Here is a 16,903-nt window from a genome sequence, read left to right as displayed (position 1 = left end):
CGGCGTAGCGAGTGTGGCGGCCTAGCGAGTGTGGCGGCCTAGCGAGTGTGGCGGCCTAGCGAGTGTGGCGGCCTAGCGAGTGTGGCGGCCTAGCGAGTGTGGCGGCCTAGCGAGTGTCGCGGCCTAGCGAGTGTGGCGGCCTAGCGAGTGTCGCGGCCTAGCGAGTGTGGTGGCCTAGCGAGTGTGGTGGCCTAGCGAGTGTCGCGGCCTAGCGAGTGTGGCGGCCTAGCGAGTGTCGCGGCCTAGCGAGTGTCGCGGCCTAGCGAGTGTGGCGGCCTAGCGAGTGTGACGGCCTAGCGAGTGTGGCGGCCTAGCGAGTGTGGCGGCCTAGCGAGTGTGGCGGCCTAGCGAGTGTGACGGCCTAGCGAGTGTGGCGGCCCAGCGAGTGTGGCGGCCCAGCGAGTGTGGCGGCCCAGCGAGTGTGGCGGCCCAGCGAGTGTGGCGGCCCAGCGAGTGTGGCGGCCCAGCGAGTGTGGCGGCCCAGCGAGTGTGACGGCCCAGCGAGTGTGGCGGCCCAGCGAGTGTGGCGGCCCAGCGAGTGTGGCGGCGTAGCGAGTGTGGCGGCGTAGCGAGTGTGACGGCCTAGCGAGTGTGGCGGCCTAGCGAGTGTCGCGGCCTAGCGAGTGTGGCGGCCTAGCGAGTGTGGCGGCCTAGCGAGTGTGGCGGCCTAGCGAGTGTCGCGGCCTAGCGAGTGTGGCGGCCTAGCGAGTGTCGCGGCCTAGCGAGTGTCGCGGCCTAGCGAGTGTGGCGGCCTAGCGAGTGTGGCGGCCTAGCGAGTGTGACGGCCTAGCGAGTGTGGCGGCCTAGCGAGTGTGGCGGCCTAGCGAGTGTGGCGGCCTAGCGAGTGTGGCGGCCCAGCGAGTGTGACGGCCCAGCGAGTGTGGCGGCCTAGCGAGTGTGGCGGCCTAGCGAGTGTGGCGGCCTAGCGAGTGTGGCGGCCTAGCGAGTGTGGCGGCCTAGCGAGTGTGGCGGCCTAGCGAGTGTGGCGGCCTAGCGAGTGTGGCGGCGTAGCGAGTGTGGCGGCGTAGCGAGTGTGGCGGCCTAGCGAGTGTGGCGGCCTAGCGAGTGTGACGGCCTAGCGAGTGTGACGGCCTAGCGAGTGTTGCGGCCTAGCGAGTGTCGCGGCCTAGCGAGTGTGACGGCCTAGCGAGTGTCGCGGCCTAGCGAGTGTGACGGCCTAGCGAGTGTGGCGGCCTAGCGAGTGTCGCGGCCTAGCGATAGTCACAGTGTCCGGGGGGTGGGGGAGCCCACCTGGCACTTTACTCTCCTGCAGTCGAAGGAATCTGTTGTAGATTCTCCTCCACAGGGAGGGCCGTGGCACTGGGCCGGGGCTTTCCTCCACATACTCGGGCCTCTCCGCTGGCTCTGCGTACGACAGGAGGGCATGGCGGCTCGGAGGCCACTCCTGAAAGAGAGGCGTACAAAGACAAAGATCCCCCGTGTAGCCCTAACAGACGGCCGAGGCAAGTACTGCTGTCGAGCAGCACCGATGAAGGCCGGCAGAGTGCACAAGAGGGTGGGGGTTGCCAGCGCCATGTCCAACCACTTTTCGTCTCTCCCAGTGCAAATGCTTGCACACCACAGCAGGTACCCTTTTAAGGCTAAGTCGACCTAGGGGAGGCCCGGGACCTCGCACACCAAACACACGTCAACGCACTCGTGGTGAAAGAGCAAGCTTTTTTTAAAAATGTAAATTAAGGCTCGCTACAAAACTGCACACTTGAATGCCTAATTTTCACGACGACGTTCTCAATCGGCTGCTTTGACACGGATCGGACCGTTGGACGTTGACGAGTAACAGGGAAGGAAACTGAACAGCGCACCAAGAAGCATGGAGGAGGTGCAACGCTTGGAATCTCACCGAGGCAGAGAAACGCACGGATTGGAGAACGTACGCGGGGTAAAGACCCCCAACTGACGTCAACTAAAACTTAGCGGACTTGGCCGGTGGCTCGAAGGTGGTTGAGACGAACGGCAGTGGCAGCAAGAGGGGGCGGGGGGGGGGGGCACGCTCGCAACGTACGTCCACCGTAGAGATGAAACTATCAACTAAACTATTTTTTTATTTTACCACGTGGCTCTTTTTCAAAAGTAACCTGGCCCACAAGTGATAGCTCAATGAAAGTGGCTTATGACGTGGAAATGTATAGCAAACAAATACTCTGAATGCGTGACGTTGATTCTAAATGCGGAGGGGAAAAACCGGAGGACCCTAGAAAAAAATCAACGCGACCACGGGGAGAGAGAGAGACACGCAAACTCCAAATACACAGCAGGCTCCAGGGGTCGGGATCAAACTGACAACCTCCTGTATACCAGGCGAGGTAGTTAACATCTCGCCACCGTAGCAAGATGTTCACCACCTCGCGAGAAAATCTGCCCGTGTGCAGGAGCCGGACGGATCGTTGCATCGCAAGAACGGGAGGAATTGCGACAGCCTGAAGGAGGCCTCCACCAATTCTTGTTGCTCTTCTTGTTTTGTAACCGTCTGCCTCCCGCGTCGTGACTTTGAACGCAACAAGCGCTCATAACGCCGCGCATAAAACAGCCACAAGCCACACGATGCGCGGAGCGCGACGCTAAGGATAGATTGTAACGGAATGAGTCGTTGAGTGGCGACCACCGGGTACGTACCTGGAAGGTGCTCAATAAGTAGGAGGCCACCTTCTTCAAGGGACCAAGGTACCAGTACCTGCACAACAACAGGCGTGAGCGTACTAGGTTATTAAAAAAAATATATCTGTCAACCCATACGGCTTGCCCCATACGGCGTACAGTCGTTCCAATACGGGCAACATTTTTTGTATATTTGTGTTTCTCCCTTGTGATGGGACTTTGTAGGATGAACGTTGAGATTTATACGGGGCACGGGGTGACCAATAAGGTCTGAATTGGTCTGTAATAAAGGTAGGGCACTGACAAGGGGTTGACAGGTATGAACACTGTGGTCAAGAGTGAAAGTTATTTAATTGTTTTTTTGCACCCACCCAATTATATTCTTGCTTGCCTCGCGCACAAATCCTCTCAATCATTCATTACCTCATCCTTGCTGTCGTTGCAAAGTCCCGGTTCGTTTTGTTAACCCGTTCCGATGGCGTACGTGTGTACGTCATCAGTTTTTCTTCCGATTTCGTTTCCGATGGCGTACGTGTAGGTCATCGGAACAGAACCGGAAGAAAAATAAAATGTATCGTCACCAAGGTTCCCACAAGGCCATGCGGGAGGGCGTGTGCCACAGTTTGGCGCCAGCTATCGTGGAGTGCGGTCGTGCCGCTACGGTTCTCTGCGGCGAGTACAGCTTCTTCAAAAACAGCGGCGCTGCTACGCCTCTCTCGGTAAAATGAATGCCGAGCCGCTTTGCGCGTCCTGAGATTCAGCGGTGAACCGGACCCACTCTGCAACTTTCAGACGTCTCAGAATGGGAAAGGGTTAACGTTGTTAATTTCTGTTCTTTCAGCACTCATTTTTGCCCTGCACCCCTGACGTGTTCTGCTCCATTGTTGCCTGTTCCTCCGTACGGATCGCTTTGACGTCGTTCTCGTTCTGAGCCGATGCACCACGGACCTCCCTTGCAAACCAGCTGGATAACTGGCTATACGGGGGACTTTCCGTTTAACAAATAAACATTGATTTGGATTGTTGGACGAATAACCCATTGGGAAACTCTCGCACATCCCATTGGAAGCACGCTTCAGTACCCTTTGTTTAACCGGGAGATCGAAAACCCCAAGGGGACACACTCTCACCGACTCGCCGATAGCGCGACCGGTATAAAACTGGGGATGAGGCGATTAAAGAGGCAGAAAGTGCACTCGGAAAAGAAGTCAAGGGCAGGGTGTGGGTGCGGCGCTGCGAGGGATCTTCCGTTGAACTTCTCTCGCACCGCACGTAGCCAACCGTGATGAATCGGGAGGTGCGAGGAAGCGACTACAAACTCAAGCTCCTCGGTACCTGGGGGTGCTGGCCTCAGCGTCTCGGTAGTTCCCCCAGCGCAGCTCCGAGAGGGCGTACACCGGCTTCCCCTTGACGCCCTACCCACGGAGCAAGGTGCACGCAGCGTTGCGTTGAAAAAATAAATAAGCACGGTCACGTATCGCTTGCCGCCCCTGGCCCGCCAAGCGGCACTGCGCGGGATCTTGTGGAAATGTTTTCGAGCGACGATCAAAGATCCGCCCGTTTCACGGCGGTCAACCGGGCACGAGAGACATCGCTGTTGAGCACGAGCACCATGTCACGTCTCGATAAGACGAAGAGTTACGCGCCGAGTAAACATTTGGAACATATGCCCCCCCCCCCGCGCAGGGCCCCGTACTTTTAATCGGAGAAAAATATAAAACACGGATGCTCGTCGCAAAGGGCTTAAAACAAGGCACCAAGAATACAATCGGAACACAAACTGGAGGTTGGGGGGGGGGGGGGAAATAATCGAAATATAACAAAAAACAGGCAGTCTTACCACGACTTGAAGGACATCAACGGGTACCGTGCTCCCCCTGACGATGGCGAGCGCGGCGCTGGTGATTCTCCTGTGCCCACACACGCCACACGCCACACGCGCTCGCTCGTATCCCGACACAACAGTGGGCACCGCTGCAAGCGCATTTAAAAACCAAACTGAAAACTGCAATGTCCACGTTTTCATTTTGTGCACAAGTCACAACAGAAACAACTCACCTGCGCGCCGCACACGACGCTCCGCCTAGTGGTAGCGTGCCCGCCGCTTGTTGCAGACGTTCGCGGTTCGAATCCAGCGGCCGCCCCGATTATTAACGGGGCTCTTTTAGCCGCAACACTACGCGCCGTCCGCTTCAAGGCGGGCATTAAAAATCCCGTTAAGTCATTCGCGTTTGTAGGCCGTCGCGTGCCAGCATCATGGTCCAAATTTGTCAAATTAGAATATTTATCCACGAATGACTCGAAATCGACGTAGAAATCATCGTCCCTCGCCGCGAAAACTCGACAGGACCCCTCCTGAACAGCTCACGAGAGCTCAGCGAGACTTTCCCGGGCAGGCAAGTTTAACCGTGACGTTCAGCGCACCGGGGCGAGTGTGCGAGTGTGTGAGTATGCGTGTGAGTATGTGAGTGAGTGTGTGAGTGAGTGTGCGAGTGTGCGAGTAAGTGAGTGTGTGTGTGTGTGCGCGAGTGAGTGTGAGTGAGTGTGCGAGTGAGTGTGCGAGTGAGTGTGCGAGTGTGTGTGTGAGCGAGTATGTGAGTGAGTGTGTGAGCGAGTATGTGAGTGTGTGAGTGTGTGAGCGAGTATGCGAGTGTGCGAGTGTGTGAGTGAGTGTGCGAGTGTGTGAGTGTGTGAGTGAGTGTGCGAGTGTGTGAGGGTGCAATTGAGTGTGTGAGTGTGCGAGTGAGTGTGTGAGTGAGTGTGTGAACGAGTATGTGAGTGTGTGAGTGAGTGTGTGAGTGATTGTGCGAGTGAGTGAGTGTGCAAGTGAGTGTGCGAGTGAGTGTGCGAGTGAGTGTGCGAGTGAGTATGCGAGTGTGTGTGTGAGCGAGTATGTGAGTGAGTGTGTGAGCGAGTATGTGAGTGTGTGAGTTTGGAGCGAGTATGCGAGTGTGCGAGTGTGTGAGTGAGTGTGCGAGTGTGTGAGTGAGTGTGCGAGTGTGTGAGTGAGTGTACGAGTGAGTGAGTGCGAGTGAGTGTGTGAGTGTGTGAACGAGTATGTGAGTGTGTGAGTGAGTGTGCGAGTGAGTGTGCGAGTGATTGTGCGAGTGAGTGTGCGAGTGAGTGTGCGAGTGAGTGAGTGTGCGAGTGAGTGTGCGAGTGAGTGAGTGTGCGAGTGAGTGAGTATGCGAGTGAGTGAGTGTGCGAGTGAGTGTGCGAGTGAGTGTGAGTGAGTGTGCGAGTGAGTGAGTGTGCGAGTGAGTGTGTGAGTGTGCGAGTGAGTGTGTGAGTGAGTGTGTGCGAGTGAGTGTGCGAGTGTGCGAGTGAGTGTGCGAGTGAGTGAGTGTGCGAGTGAGTGTGTGAGTGTGCGAGTGAGTGTGTGAGTGTGTGAGTGAGTGTGTGCGAGTGAGTGTGCGAGTGAGTGTGCGAGTGAGTGAGTGTGCGAGTGAGTGAGTGTGCGAGTGAGTGTGCGAGTGAGTGTGAGTGAGTGTGCGAGTGTGTGAGTGTGCGAGTGAGTGTGTGAGTGTGCGAGTGAGTGTGTGAGTGTGTGAGTAAGTGTGTGCGAGTGAGTGTGCGAGTGAGTGTGCGAGTGAGTGAGTGTGCGAGTGAGTGTGCGAGTGAGTGTGTGAGTGAGTGTGCGAGTGAGTGTGCGAGTGAGTGTGTGAGTGTGTGAGTGTGCGAGTGAGTGTGCGAGTGAGTGTGCGAGTGAGTGAATGTGCGAGTGAGTGTGCGAGTGAGTGTGTGAGTGAGTGTGCGAGTGAGTGTGCGAGTGAGTGTGCGAGTGAGTGTGCGAGTGAGTGTGTGAGTGTGTGAGTGTGTGAGTGTGCGAGTGAGTGTGTGAGTGTGCGAGTGAGTGTGTGAGTGTGTGAGTGAGTGAGTGTGCAAGTGAGTGTGAGTGAGTGTGCGAGTGTGTGAGTGTGCGAGTGAGTGTGTGAATGTGCGAGTGAGTGTGTGAGTGTGTGAGTGAGTGTGCGAGTGAGTGTGTGCCACGCAACGGTGACGCACGGCGACGGTGTGACCACGCAGCGTGGGTGTGACCCAGAGCAACGTCGTCGTCCCGCGGCAGCGGCGGCGGCGTTCATCGCCAGGGCCCAGCACACACACGGGAGGGGGGCGGCCACCGTGTCTCGGTACCACCGTGTCTCGGTGTCTCGGTGTCTCGGTGTCTCGGTGCTGCCGTGTCTCGGTGTCTCGGTGCTGCCGTGTCTCGGTGTCTCGGTGCCGCCGTGTCTCGGTGCCGCCGTGTCTCGGTGTCTCGGTGTCTCGGTGCCGCCGTGTCTCCGTGTCTCGGTGTCTCGGTGCCGCCGTGTCTCGGTGCTGCCGTGTCTCAGTGTCTCGGTGCTGCTCGCTCACCTGACCTGGTCCTCCTCCTGCAGGTTAACGATGCCGCCGACGGTGTTCACTTTGCCGAGCGGGATGATCCCGATGGGGATCTTACTGAAGTCGGCCTGACAAAGACAAAGACCACCTCCCCCGTATAACCTTCAACAGACCGTTCATAACAAAGGTTTTAGGGTTAGACCGTGTAAGTGTGAATGCGTCGTAACCCTCCACCACCCGACGCAGCCAGTGGGGTTTGTCACGTAAACAACGCGTGCCAATTCATTACTACTTCAGCCCACCGTTGTGTTGGAGAGTAAATCCACAACATTTACAATTTGAATGCGACGTTTCACTGGTAATTACATCCAGCAAATCGCCCAATGATGCCGGATGTAATTACCAATAAAACGTCATTTTTTACGCTGTGTCGGGTGCTGGAGGGATACGACAGATTTATCGTCACGCGATCTCACCCAGAAACCTTTATTATGATTAATATTGGTCACGAAAGCCGACTACGTGGTAAATTTAACAAACCGGCTTTCACGACCAATAGTGTTAATAGTAAATGTTTAATTGGGTCAGATCGCGTAAATGTGTGTCGTGGCAGTGGGTTAACGGCACATTTAACATGCACAATCTAACCCCAACAAAAAACATTATTATGAACTTTAAAAGAGTGCTGGGGCAATTGCTGTTAGCGAGCACCCAGGTAGGCCGGCACGGCACACGAGGTGGTGAATGGCCAGCTCCACGCCTGGCTGCCTTTGTCTCCCCCGTGGCGATGTTTACACACAACACCAGTTACTCATTTGAGAAAACTAATTGAAAAATAATTTCTTTAGAACTGCTTTGTGTTTATTTTGTTGTCCTTCCCCCGCACCTCCGATTGCGACAATTGGTCCAAAAGAAGTTTAACGTGCATAAATACAATGAGGCTGAGTCGACCTAGGAGAGGCCCAGGACCGGTACAAATAACCGTCACTGGTGTTGGCCGTGAGCGGGAATCAAAACTCGGGTTCCCGTGTTCGTGGCGCGGCAACGCCGCCGCCTCGGAGGGGATGGCACGTATCGGCGTTCACCAATCCAACCCTGCTTGGTCTTCGAGGCCTCACGAGACTGGGCGTATTCTGGGCGGTGTGGTTACAGTCGCACCCAGAACGCTGCTCTCAAAAACAAACACAGCTCCGTGCCTCTATTTGCTTGGCAATGCTAATTCCAGACGGATTCGGTGTTGGTAATGATAAACATTCCTCGTGAATGATAAACGTTGCTCGTGAATGATAAACATTCCTCGTGAATGATAAACGTTGATTGTGAATGATAAACATTCCTCGTGAATGATAAACGTTGCTCGTGAGTGATAAACGTTGCTCGTAAATGATAAACGTTGCTTGGGATTTGGGAATGATAAACATTCCTCGTGAACGATAAACGTTGCTCGTGAATGATAAACGTTGCTCGTGAATGATAAACGTTGCTCGTGAATGATAAACGTTGCTCGTGAATGATAAAAGTTGCTCATGAATGATAAACGTTGCTCGTGAATGATAAACATTCCTCGTGAATGATAAAAGTTGCTCGTGAATGATAAACGTTGCTCGTGAATGATAAACGTTGCTCGTGAATGCTAAACGTTGCTCGTGAATGATAAAAGTTGCTCGTGAATGATAAACGTTGCTCGTGAATGATAAACGTTGCTCGTGAATGATAAACGTTGCTTCCGCACGGCGATGTTCTCAAAAAGGTCGACTCACCTCGTCGTCTCTTCTCAGCATTCCCGTAACAACCTGGGAGCACAAAGGCAACGTCGTTCATCGCCATGCCAACCGCCTCACGCCAACATCGATGCAGAGTCACAGACCCAGCAGCCAACAAACACAACCACTCACAGCCCCTTGTCAACCCACCCCTCAGTCATGACCGTACTGCAGGTTTGTGAACGGGGGGGGGTGCCCAGGACCGTTTCAGATATCACTTTCGTCTCTTCTCAGCCCTGGCCAGGATTCGAACTTAGGTTTGCCGGCTCCAATTGCGCAGTGCGCCACCGCCCCAACCAGCGCATTACTCAGAACCCGGCACTGGCAGCAGCAGCAGCGGCAGAAGTTGGTTTTCGGGACGTCTCGAATGACGCGCCGGAGATCCACTGAAGGGACAACATTCAGACTCGCGAATCCATCCAAGCACCATTCTTGACACAGCCATGAATGGTAAGCGTCTCTAAGTCACCAGAAGGGTAACGTGAACTCATCGCACATCCCGCACCTCCGATTGGCACGGTTGGTTACGTACGGTGCGAAAAGAAGTTCAACGCACATACGTATCAAAACGCACACGAACCTAGCGATGTTGATCGTCGCACAAGCAAGCTCTCCCCCCCGCGTGCCTCGCCGAGGACTCACCTCGAGCAGAGTGCCGTTCCCTCCGGCCACCACGATGGCGTCGGTGCGGTCCAGCACCCCCAGCAGGTCCTGCGCCTGCCCCTCATGGTCGGTCTGCGGGCGCCAGGCCGACCCGTTACACCGCACTCGCGCCGGCATCGCGACGTACTTATTGCACGCGGCGACTCTCGTTGCCGTTGTCGTTGTCTCAAGAGCTCGGCCGGCAGCGCGGCCGCCTCGCCGCGCAGACAGCGGCGGTTAGCGGCCGCTCTGCCCGTTTTCCCTCTCGGACAAGCCAGACGCAGAATGACCCCGGATGACCCCCGATACAATTGCGGGCCGAGCATGGAAACGAGCGCGGGTGGTCCAATTATTTAAGGAATCGTTTCGGCAAGAAACAACAGACGCGTCACCGGCATTGACGATTATTAAGCCGCGTCCGTGGACGCCGACGTGCCCAGTGCCAAACGTCGGCAGCTACCACCACAGGCTGCCGCACTGCGCGTCGCCAGAGGCCGCCTCTCGATTCCGAATTCCCGTAACCATAATAAGACGATCATAGGTATAAAAAATTTTTTTTACCCGATTTACAACGCACACTAAGAAATTGTGCAGCAAGTCACAGATGAAAGTCATACGTGTGGTTGCAGCGGCTGCACTACAATCGTTTTTAAAAACAGGCCAAGAATAGACTTGCAATAGAAATTGTACGGTCAGGTGCTTTTTAGTTTGCAAAGGAAAATTAACCAGATTTCGGAGTATGCACAAGTCCACGTGCCTACGGCCAAAGCACCGGGATTTCACCTGATCTCGCCCGGTTGTGAAAGCCAAGCAGGTATTAGCCTGTATAGTGCCTAGATGGGCCACCACGAACGCGTAAAACAGGCGTTTTCGGGGCCTGTGTGGGTGTGAGAAGCAGCAAATGTAAATGTTTCCTACTTCTCAGCTCCTACATCTGCGTTCCCCACCTTCACGAATCCGCCCTGAGCAGTGTGGTGAAGTATGGTTAAAAAATGCCCCCCCCCCCCACCACGAACCACACGGCGTGGGGAAGCACTCATCCAGCAGTGGATTGACACCAAGGGCTATGCATGTACACAACGTCTTCATGGCCCTTGCCTTTCTGTAAATGTATTCAAGAGTCCACGCGGGTCTAGACAAACTATCCAGAGTGCACATTCTCACCCACACACGTGCACATTCTCACCCACACACGTGCACATTCTCACCCACACACGTGCACATTCTCACCCGCACACGTGCACATTCTCACCCACACACGTGCACATTCTCACCCACGCACGTGCACATTCTCACCCACACACGTGCACATTCTCACCCACACACGTGCACATTCTCACCCACACACGTGCACATTCTCACCCACACACGTGCACATTCTCACCCACACACGTGCACATTCTCACCCACACACGTGCACATTCTCACCCACACACGTGCACATTCTCACCCACACACGTGCACATTCTCACCCACACACGTGCACATTCTCACCCACACACGTGCACATTCTCACCCACACACGTGCACATTCTCACCCGCGCACGTGCACATTCTCACCCACACACGTGCACATTCTCACCCGCGCACATTCTCACCCACACACGTGCACATTCTCACCCGCGCACGTGCACATGCTGATTACCTTGACCACAGTGACCACCCGCACACGTGCACATGCTGATTACCTTGACCACAGTGACTTCAAATCCCGCCAAGTGAAGGATCGGAGCGGCGTTGAGGTCAAACAAGTTTTTTGCCTTCCTGGAAACAACCGCGGAGAACGGGCAGAACGTGCAAATCATCCCCACAGACTCTGAAGCGCCCTCCGTGACTTTTTATTTTTCACCTATTTCACACAGATTAATCCTTAGGAAATGCACATAGTGGGAGAAAAACGGCACGTGCGACCGTCACACTACGGACCCCACACATACCGACAATTTACTCGTGTTCGGGTACAGCCTAGTGAAAGTTTACAATTTGCATTGTACAGGTGAGAGCAAGCGAGCGTATAGAGGCATTGAACTCGCACGTATTAAATCTGCTGTCCCATGCAGCCACCGACTATGGTGTGGTGTGTGTTGTATTCTTTCAATGCTCAAGCCTGCTAATTGTCAAAAAAAAACAACCCTCAATGTGCATTCCCGTGGGGTATTGTGGTAAATTCATTAAATAAATAACGTGCTAATCCATTCCGTATCTTTGTATACAGCCAAAATAATCTCCAGTCTGCCAGCCTTCTGGCACGCACCAGCACGACCAGGCTTACCAAACACCGCTGTGCACATGTTATCGGCAAGGGCACTCCATCTAAGCCACAAGTTATTTTCCACAATTGTTATGTGTTCACGAGACAGTGCGAGCTTTCCAGTAATCTCCGGTGGCTCGCTGTTCAAGAACATTCCCCCTACACATATTTGGTTTCCAAGGAACTAAGCTTTGTTCCCCCTCGGAACCAATATTTAGGAATATGCAGAAATATTGGTTCCCCATCCGAATATCGGGAAACCATGAATATCTGAATTCATCTGAATATCTGTATGGCAGTGTTTGTTTGGCAAGCATGGCTCTGCTAGTGAGACCCATAAAACGCCAAACCAATCCAGTTTGTATAAACAAATGACTGATAAAAGTTGATCTGGAAAGCCAAGAGGCCGATGGTGTGGAAATCATTTAGTTTTTACACCGAGAGACAAAACAGAGGCCGATTTGATTTTTTTAATCACCGGCTTATTTCATGAGCTACTACTACCCAGGTGACTCCTCTCCAAGGATCGCCACTGCATCAGAGCGGAGAGCTTTCTGTGTTCCAATGATTCCCGAGAGCAAAGCCGTCGGGAGCCTCGTGCTCCTGATCGGGACACCACCCATGGCGGCAACGTCAAAGGGGGACCACCCCCGCGTCCTCAACGGCAGAGGGAGGCCGTGGGTCTCAACGGCTGTGGAGGCGGATGATGAAGGCTGCAGCGGGGAAAAGTCGCGGCTCGCCATGCCGCTGGACTCAGCCACTAGCCCGTCAAGATCGTGGGGATCCCACCCCACGCGCACCGAGGTCCCCACGTTAATAAACTCCACGAACGAAACAGGAGGATTTCTCCACAAATCTGGCTGTCCGCCTGATTAAGCTGGTTGTGATTACTGGCGAAACGTCGTACTGAGATTGTAAATGTTGTGGCTTGGCTCTCCAACACACCGGTGTGCTGTACTAGTGACGAATTGGCATGTTCTGTTTACGTGACAACCCTTACTAGTTGGCTGTGTCGGGTGGTGGCAGGTTTTAACGACACATTTATATATTTACACGATCTAACCCAAAAAACCTGTATTGTGTATGATATTGGTCGCGAAAGCCTACGTGATAAATCCACGCGCCGCGATGGACGATTGGCGAAGGGGGCCGGGCTGTGAAAATGGAAGCCCTCAGCGAAGACTGCATGCAGGCGGTGGATGTGTGATGGTCGTTGGACACCCCACCCGGGATAGAGGTAACCTTCTATTTGCAAGAGAATTGAGTCTTGCAAATGGGAATGTCCTCCTGCTCTCTGGTTGAACAAACTTTACTCTCGCTCTCTTCTCCCCATGCGTCTCTCTCTGCTGCTATTCCTATTTGCTTAATTGTGCTGTAGTTTGCTTTATTTGCTTTGATTTTAATAATGTTGGTGACCCAGATTACCCTTGCAAAATGAGAATCACGTCCAGCTCTACTGAACCCTCGCAGCTGGTTAAACAGCGTTAACTTTTACTGCTGCTCACCCGTTGCTCGCTGCTGGATTGAGGAACACGGTGATGCGCTTCGGGGCGTCTGTCAGAAACAGCCGTTCGTTTCCAAACACCTGGTGACAGGGCCAGAGAAGGCAACACGATCAAACGCTCGACAATGGTGCACACGCTATTATTATTATTATTCACCTGCCTAGGTAGTGCTTGCATGGGTGGCCACCGCCGATATCCGGCCACGGTTGTTAACATTAGCGACGAGCAAAATATTTTCTTGTTACATTAAGGTTGATGAGCACAGGTTCAAAGGCCCAATAAGCCAGGCCGCCAGCGACAAGCAGCGCGATTAGTGTTGCAATAATACGAGGGGCCAGTACATTGCTTGAACTGCGCAAGGTCACGAACGAGGTTTTGGAAAAGAGAGACGACGGGAGGGAAGTGGACAGTGGGGCGGCGAGAGGGACGCAGCAGAAGGCAAGCGGCGTCAGTGGCAGAGCGGCAAGCGGGCGACTGTGGCAGCGACTTGACCGACAGAATGGTGGCTGGTGTCGCAGTGCGGATCAGACGTCCGCGGGAGGAACGGCGACCATGGCAGTAGCAATGCAAGAGGGATAAGGAGGCGACTGACCGTCGGCGAGTTACGTGACTCGCCTGAACAAGCGCAGGATCTTTTGATTTGAAGCTTTCGTGACTGCAGGGATTCATACTCTTTGGTTCTATTCGGTAAAGTCACGGAGGTAAAAAATAGAACCAAAGAGTATGGATCCTTGCAGTCACGAAAGCTTCAAATCTAGAATTGCAGGGATTCATATTCTTGGTTCTTTCGGTAAAGTCACGTAGAAGGGAAGCAATAAAATAATAAAAAAATATAAAACAATAAAATTCTCGAGACGTTTCTTGCTGTGGTTTTCACACCTGATGATGATTGCTTGTGTTGCAGTCGAAACGTCGTGAGAATTTTGTTTAATATTTTTATTATTTTATTGTTCCCCTTTCTACGTGGTGACTTTACCGAAAGAACCAAAAATACAAGTGCAGGATCATCAAAATGAACTCAGTCTCTGGGCTCCCCTTCAATCACCACCGACCGGGGTGGTGAAGTATGATCGCAGGACTCCATACGACTGACACGACACGCCGAGGCCTTCGGGCAACAGTGGATGTGGCAAAGGCTCCCCCCGAACGTGATTTCTAAAGCTTTAATGTTTCAAATGACAGTCGCATCCATCAGTCGTGAACACCCCCTCGCGTGAACACCCCCTCGTGTGAACACCCCCTCGTGTGAACACCCCCTCGCGTGAACACACCCTCACGTGAACACACCCTCACGTGAACACACCCTCACGTGAACACTCTCACGTGGACACACCCTCACGTGGACACACCCTCACGTGAACACACCCTCACGTGAACACTCTCACGTGGACACACCCTCACGTGGACACACCCTCACGTGAACACACCCTCACGTGAACACACCCTCACGTGAACACTCTCACGTGGACACACCCTCACGTGGACACACCCTCACGTGAACACACCCTCACGTGAACACTCTCACGTGGACACACCCTCACGTGAACACACCCTCACGTGAACACACCCTCACGTGAACACACCCTCACGTGAACACACCCTCACGTGAACACTCTCACGTGGACACACCCTCGCGTGGACACACCCTCGCGTGGACACACCCTCGCGTGAACACACCCTCACGTGAACACACTCTCACGTGAACACACTCTCACGTGACCTTACCAAGGCTTCCTCGCATGCAGCTCTTCGCAAAAGGCTTGCTCTGAAAAACAAAGATTACATTACAGTGGAGATCAGAACGTACATCACTGTTGTCGCTTCGGCGCTGGTTATTAAACCAGGTGACAACAGCCCAAACGCAAGGAGCATCAACATCTCTCGAGGCCCAGGACTCCAAGCAGCGCCGTTGGCTACGTAACATACGTGACCCACAGCTGTCAACCCACTCGGTTTAACCCCGTATTCTTGTACAGGGAGATTGAGTTGTTCAGAGCCATATGGCGTACGGCCGTTTCAATGCGGGTAACAAAAAAAAATGTGGTAGTCTGTTTGTGTTTCTCCCTTGCGGTGGGACTTTATTAGGAAGAACGTTGAGATTTATAAGGGGCACAAGGTGACCGATAAGGTCTGAATTGGTCTGTAATAAGTTATGGCCCTGATAAGGGGTTGACAGGTATGGTGTACACTACACTATACACTACTATACAATACACTATACTATATTTTGTCTATTTGTTTGTGTTTCTCCCTTGTGATGGGACTTTGTAGGATGAACGTTGAGATTTATAAGGACGCACGGGGTGACCGATAAGGTGTGAATTGGTGTGTAATAAGTTATGGCCCTGATAAGGGATTGACAACTGTTGAGTTCATAACAGTAACAAGAGTGCTGCTTGTTGCTGGCCTGCTGGGCGTTTGGGGCATTTTGGGGTCCCGCGTCCAGCAGCCGCGAGGAAACACAATCGTGGCAACCCACCGACACCACAACACGTGGCTGTCCTCTGCTGCTGGTGGCCCCTCACCATGGTTTGGAGCTCCGCGTCGCACGACCAAGCAAATTAAAATCCTGCTCGCAAGAAAAATCTAAAACAAATATATATACTAGTGAAAATGGCATCAAAACTAAAAACAGCCAACGAGTGATCATCGCAACGACCTTCAACAACTCCCGTGCGCTGCCCATGACAGACTTGTCTGCAATATTCGTCAAACGGACAGACGCCCCACCATAGGAATGTGGAATTTCAACCACTGTGGGAATGAGATAACGAATGAAACACAGCGGCCTGGAATCGGTGACCTCCACCCCCCCCCCCCTCCCTACAAAGACAAAGTTCCCCCGTGTAGCCTCTAACAGACTGTTGGGGCAAGTTGCTGTTAGCGAGCAGCAGCAGCGCCTATGAAGACTGTGGCACACGAGGGGGGGAATGGCCAGCACCACCACGCCAGGCCGCCTTTGTCTCCCCCCCAGTGCCGATGTTTTACTACGCACCGCACCGGATATTATTTTTGAGGCTGAGTCGACCTAGGGGGGGGGAGAGGCCCAGGTACCGGTTTCAGTCAATCGTCACCGCTGTTGGTGGCCGTGAGCGGGAATCGAACTCGGGTCGCCGGGGTTGGCGGTGCAGCGCGCTAACCGCTGCGCCACCGCTCCCCTCCCCCATTCATTCACCAACAGTCGATTCGCGGATCGATTCCTTTGACTGCGTTGCGCGACTGAACACGAGATACAAAGCCAATCGACTGAACACGAGTGGCACTTTGCAGGGCTCTCCGACTACGCCCCTCAGGCCGCGCCATCTCAAGACGCCCGACGCAGACCCGCGGCATTCGTTCGTCCGGCAGCGCAAATGCGTCCGCGGGCGATCCGAGAATCGGCATCGATTCCGCTGCCGTTTAATCGAATCGAGTATCGATTACCTGACCCCAGCAAATCCATCGGTTCGGGGAGTGCGAGGGGGTTCGGTGTGGGGAGGATATTGGGGGGGGGGGAGATTGGGGGGGGGTCCCCGCGTGTCTCACTTGTGCCGCTTGTGAGCCCAGGTGGCCCCCCACACGCACAGCGCGCCCCCCACGGTGCTCTTCTTCCAATGGGTGCGGAGAGTGCGCAGCACGGACGCCATGGCGGCGCCCAGACACGTGGGGCGCGCGAGCAGGGAGCAACCAAGTGGAGCAACACGGACGGGGAGGATGTGGCAGGTGGGAGCAACCAAGTGGAGCAACACGGACGGGGAGGATGTGGCAGGTGGGAGCAACCAAGTGGAGCAACACGGACGGGGAGGATGTGGCAGGTGGGAGCAACC

At 54.1% G+C, this 16,903-nt stretch overlaps 1 protein-coding gene across 1 annotated transcript in view; it reads right to left on the bottom strand.

The window, feature by feature from the left end:
* The window catches only part of AGK (acylglycerol kinase), a 19,482-nt gene extending 2,579 nt beyond the window's left edge, over positions 1-16,903 (bottom strand). Inside the window, exons 1-11 of the mRNA XM_032967077.2 lie at positions 16,623-16,903; positions 14,823-14,862; positions 13,098-13,177; positions 11,030-11,105; positions 9,342-9,434; positions 8,697-8,729; positions 6,970-7,064; positions 4,457-4,526; positions 3,952-4,031; positions 2,635-2,692; positions 1,252-1,405 (exon numbers count right to left, since the gene is read on the bottom strand). Coding sequence (XP_032822968.2) covers positions 1,252-1,405; positions 2,635-2,692; positions 3,952-4,031; positions 4,457-4,526; positions 6,970-7,064; positions 8,697-8,729; positions 9,342-9,434; positions 11,030-11,105; positions 13,098-13,177; positions 14,823-14,862; positions 16,623-16,723 — 880 coding nt within the window. The 5' untranslated portion in view covers positions 16,724-16,903. The remainder of the gene's footprint in view (positions 1-1,251; positions 1,406-2,634; positions 2,693-3,951; positions 4,032-4,456; positions 4,527-6,969; positions 7,065-8,696; positions 8,730-9,341; positions 9,435-11,029; positions 11,106-13,097; positions 13,178-14,822; positions 14,863-16,622) is intronic.

This window comes from Petromyzon marinus, chromosome 37 (genome assembly GCF_048934315.1).
Source record: "Petromyzon marinus isolate PM22_M1 ecotype Great Lakes invasive population chromosome 37, UKy_Petmar_22M1.pri1.0, whole genome shotgun sequence".
Lineage (NCBI taxonomy): Eukaryota > Metazoa > Chordata > Hyperoartia > Petromyzontiformes > Petromyzontidae > Petromyzon > Petromyzon marinus.
The sequence above is the reverse complement of the archived record's forward strand: the minus strand, read 5'-3'. Positions and strand labels throughout refer to the sequence as shown.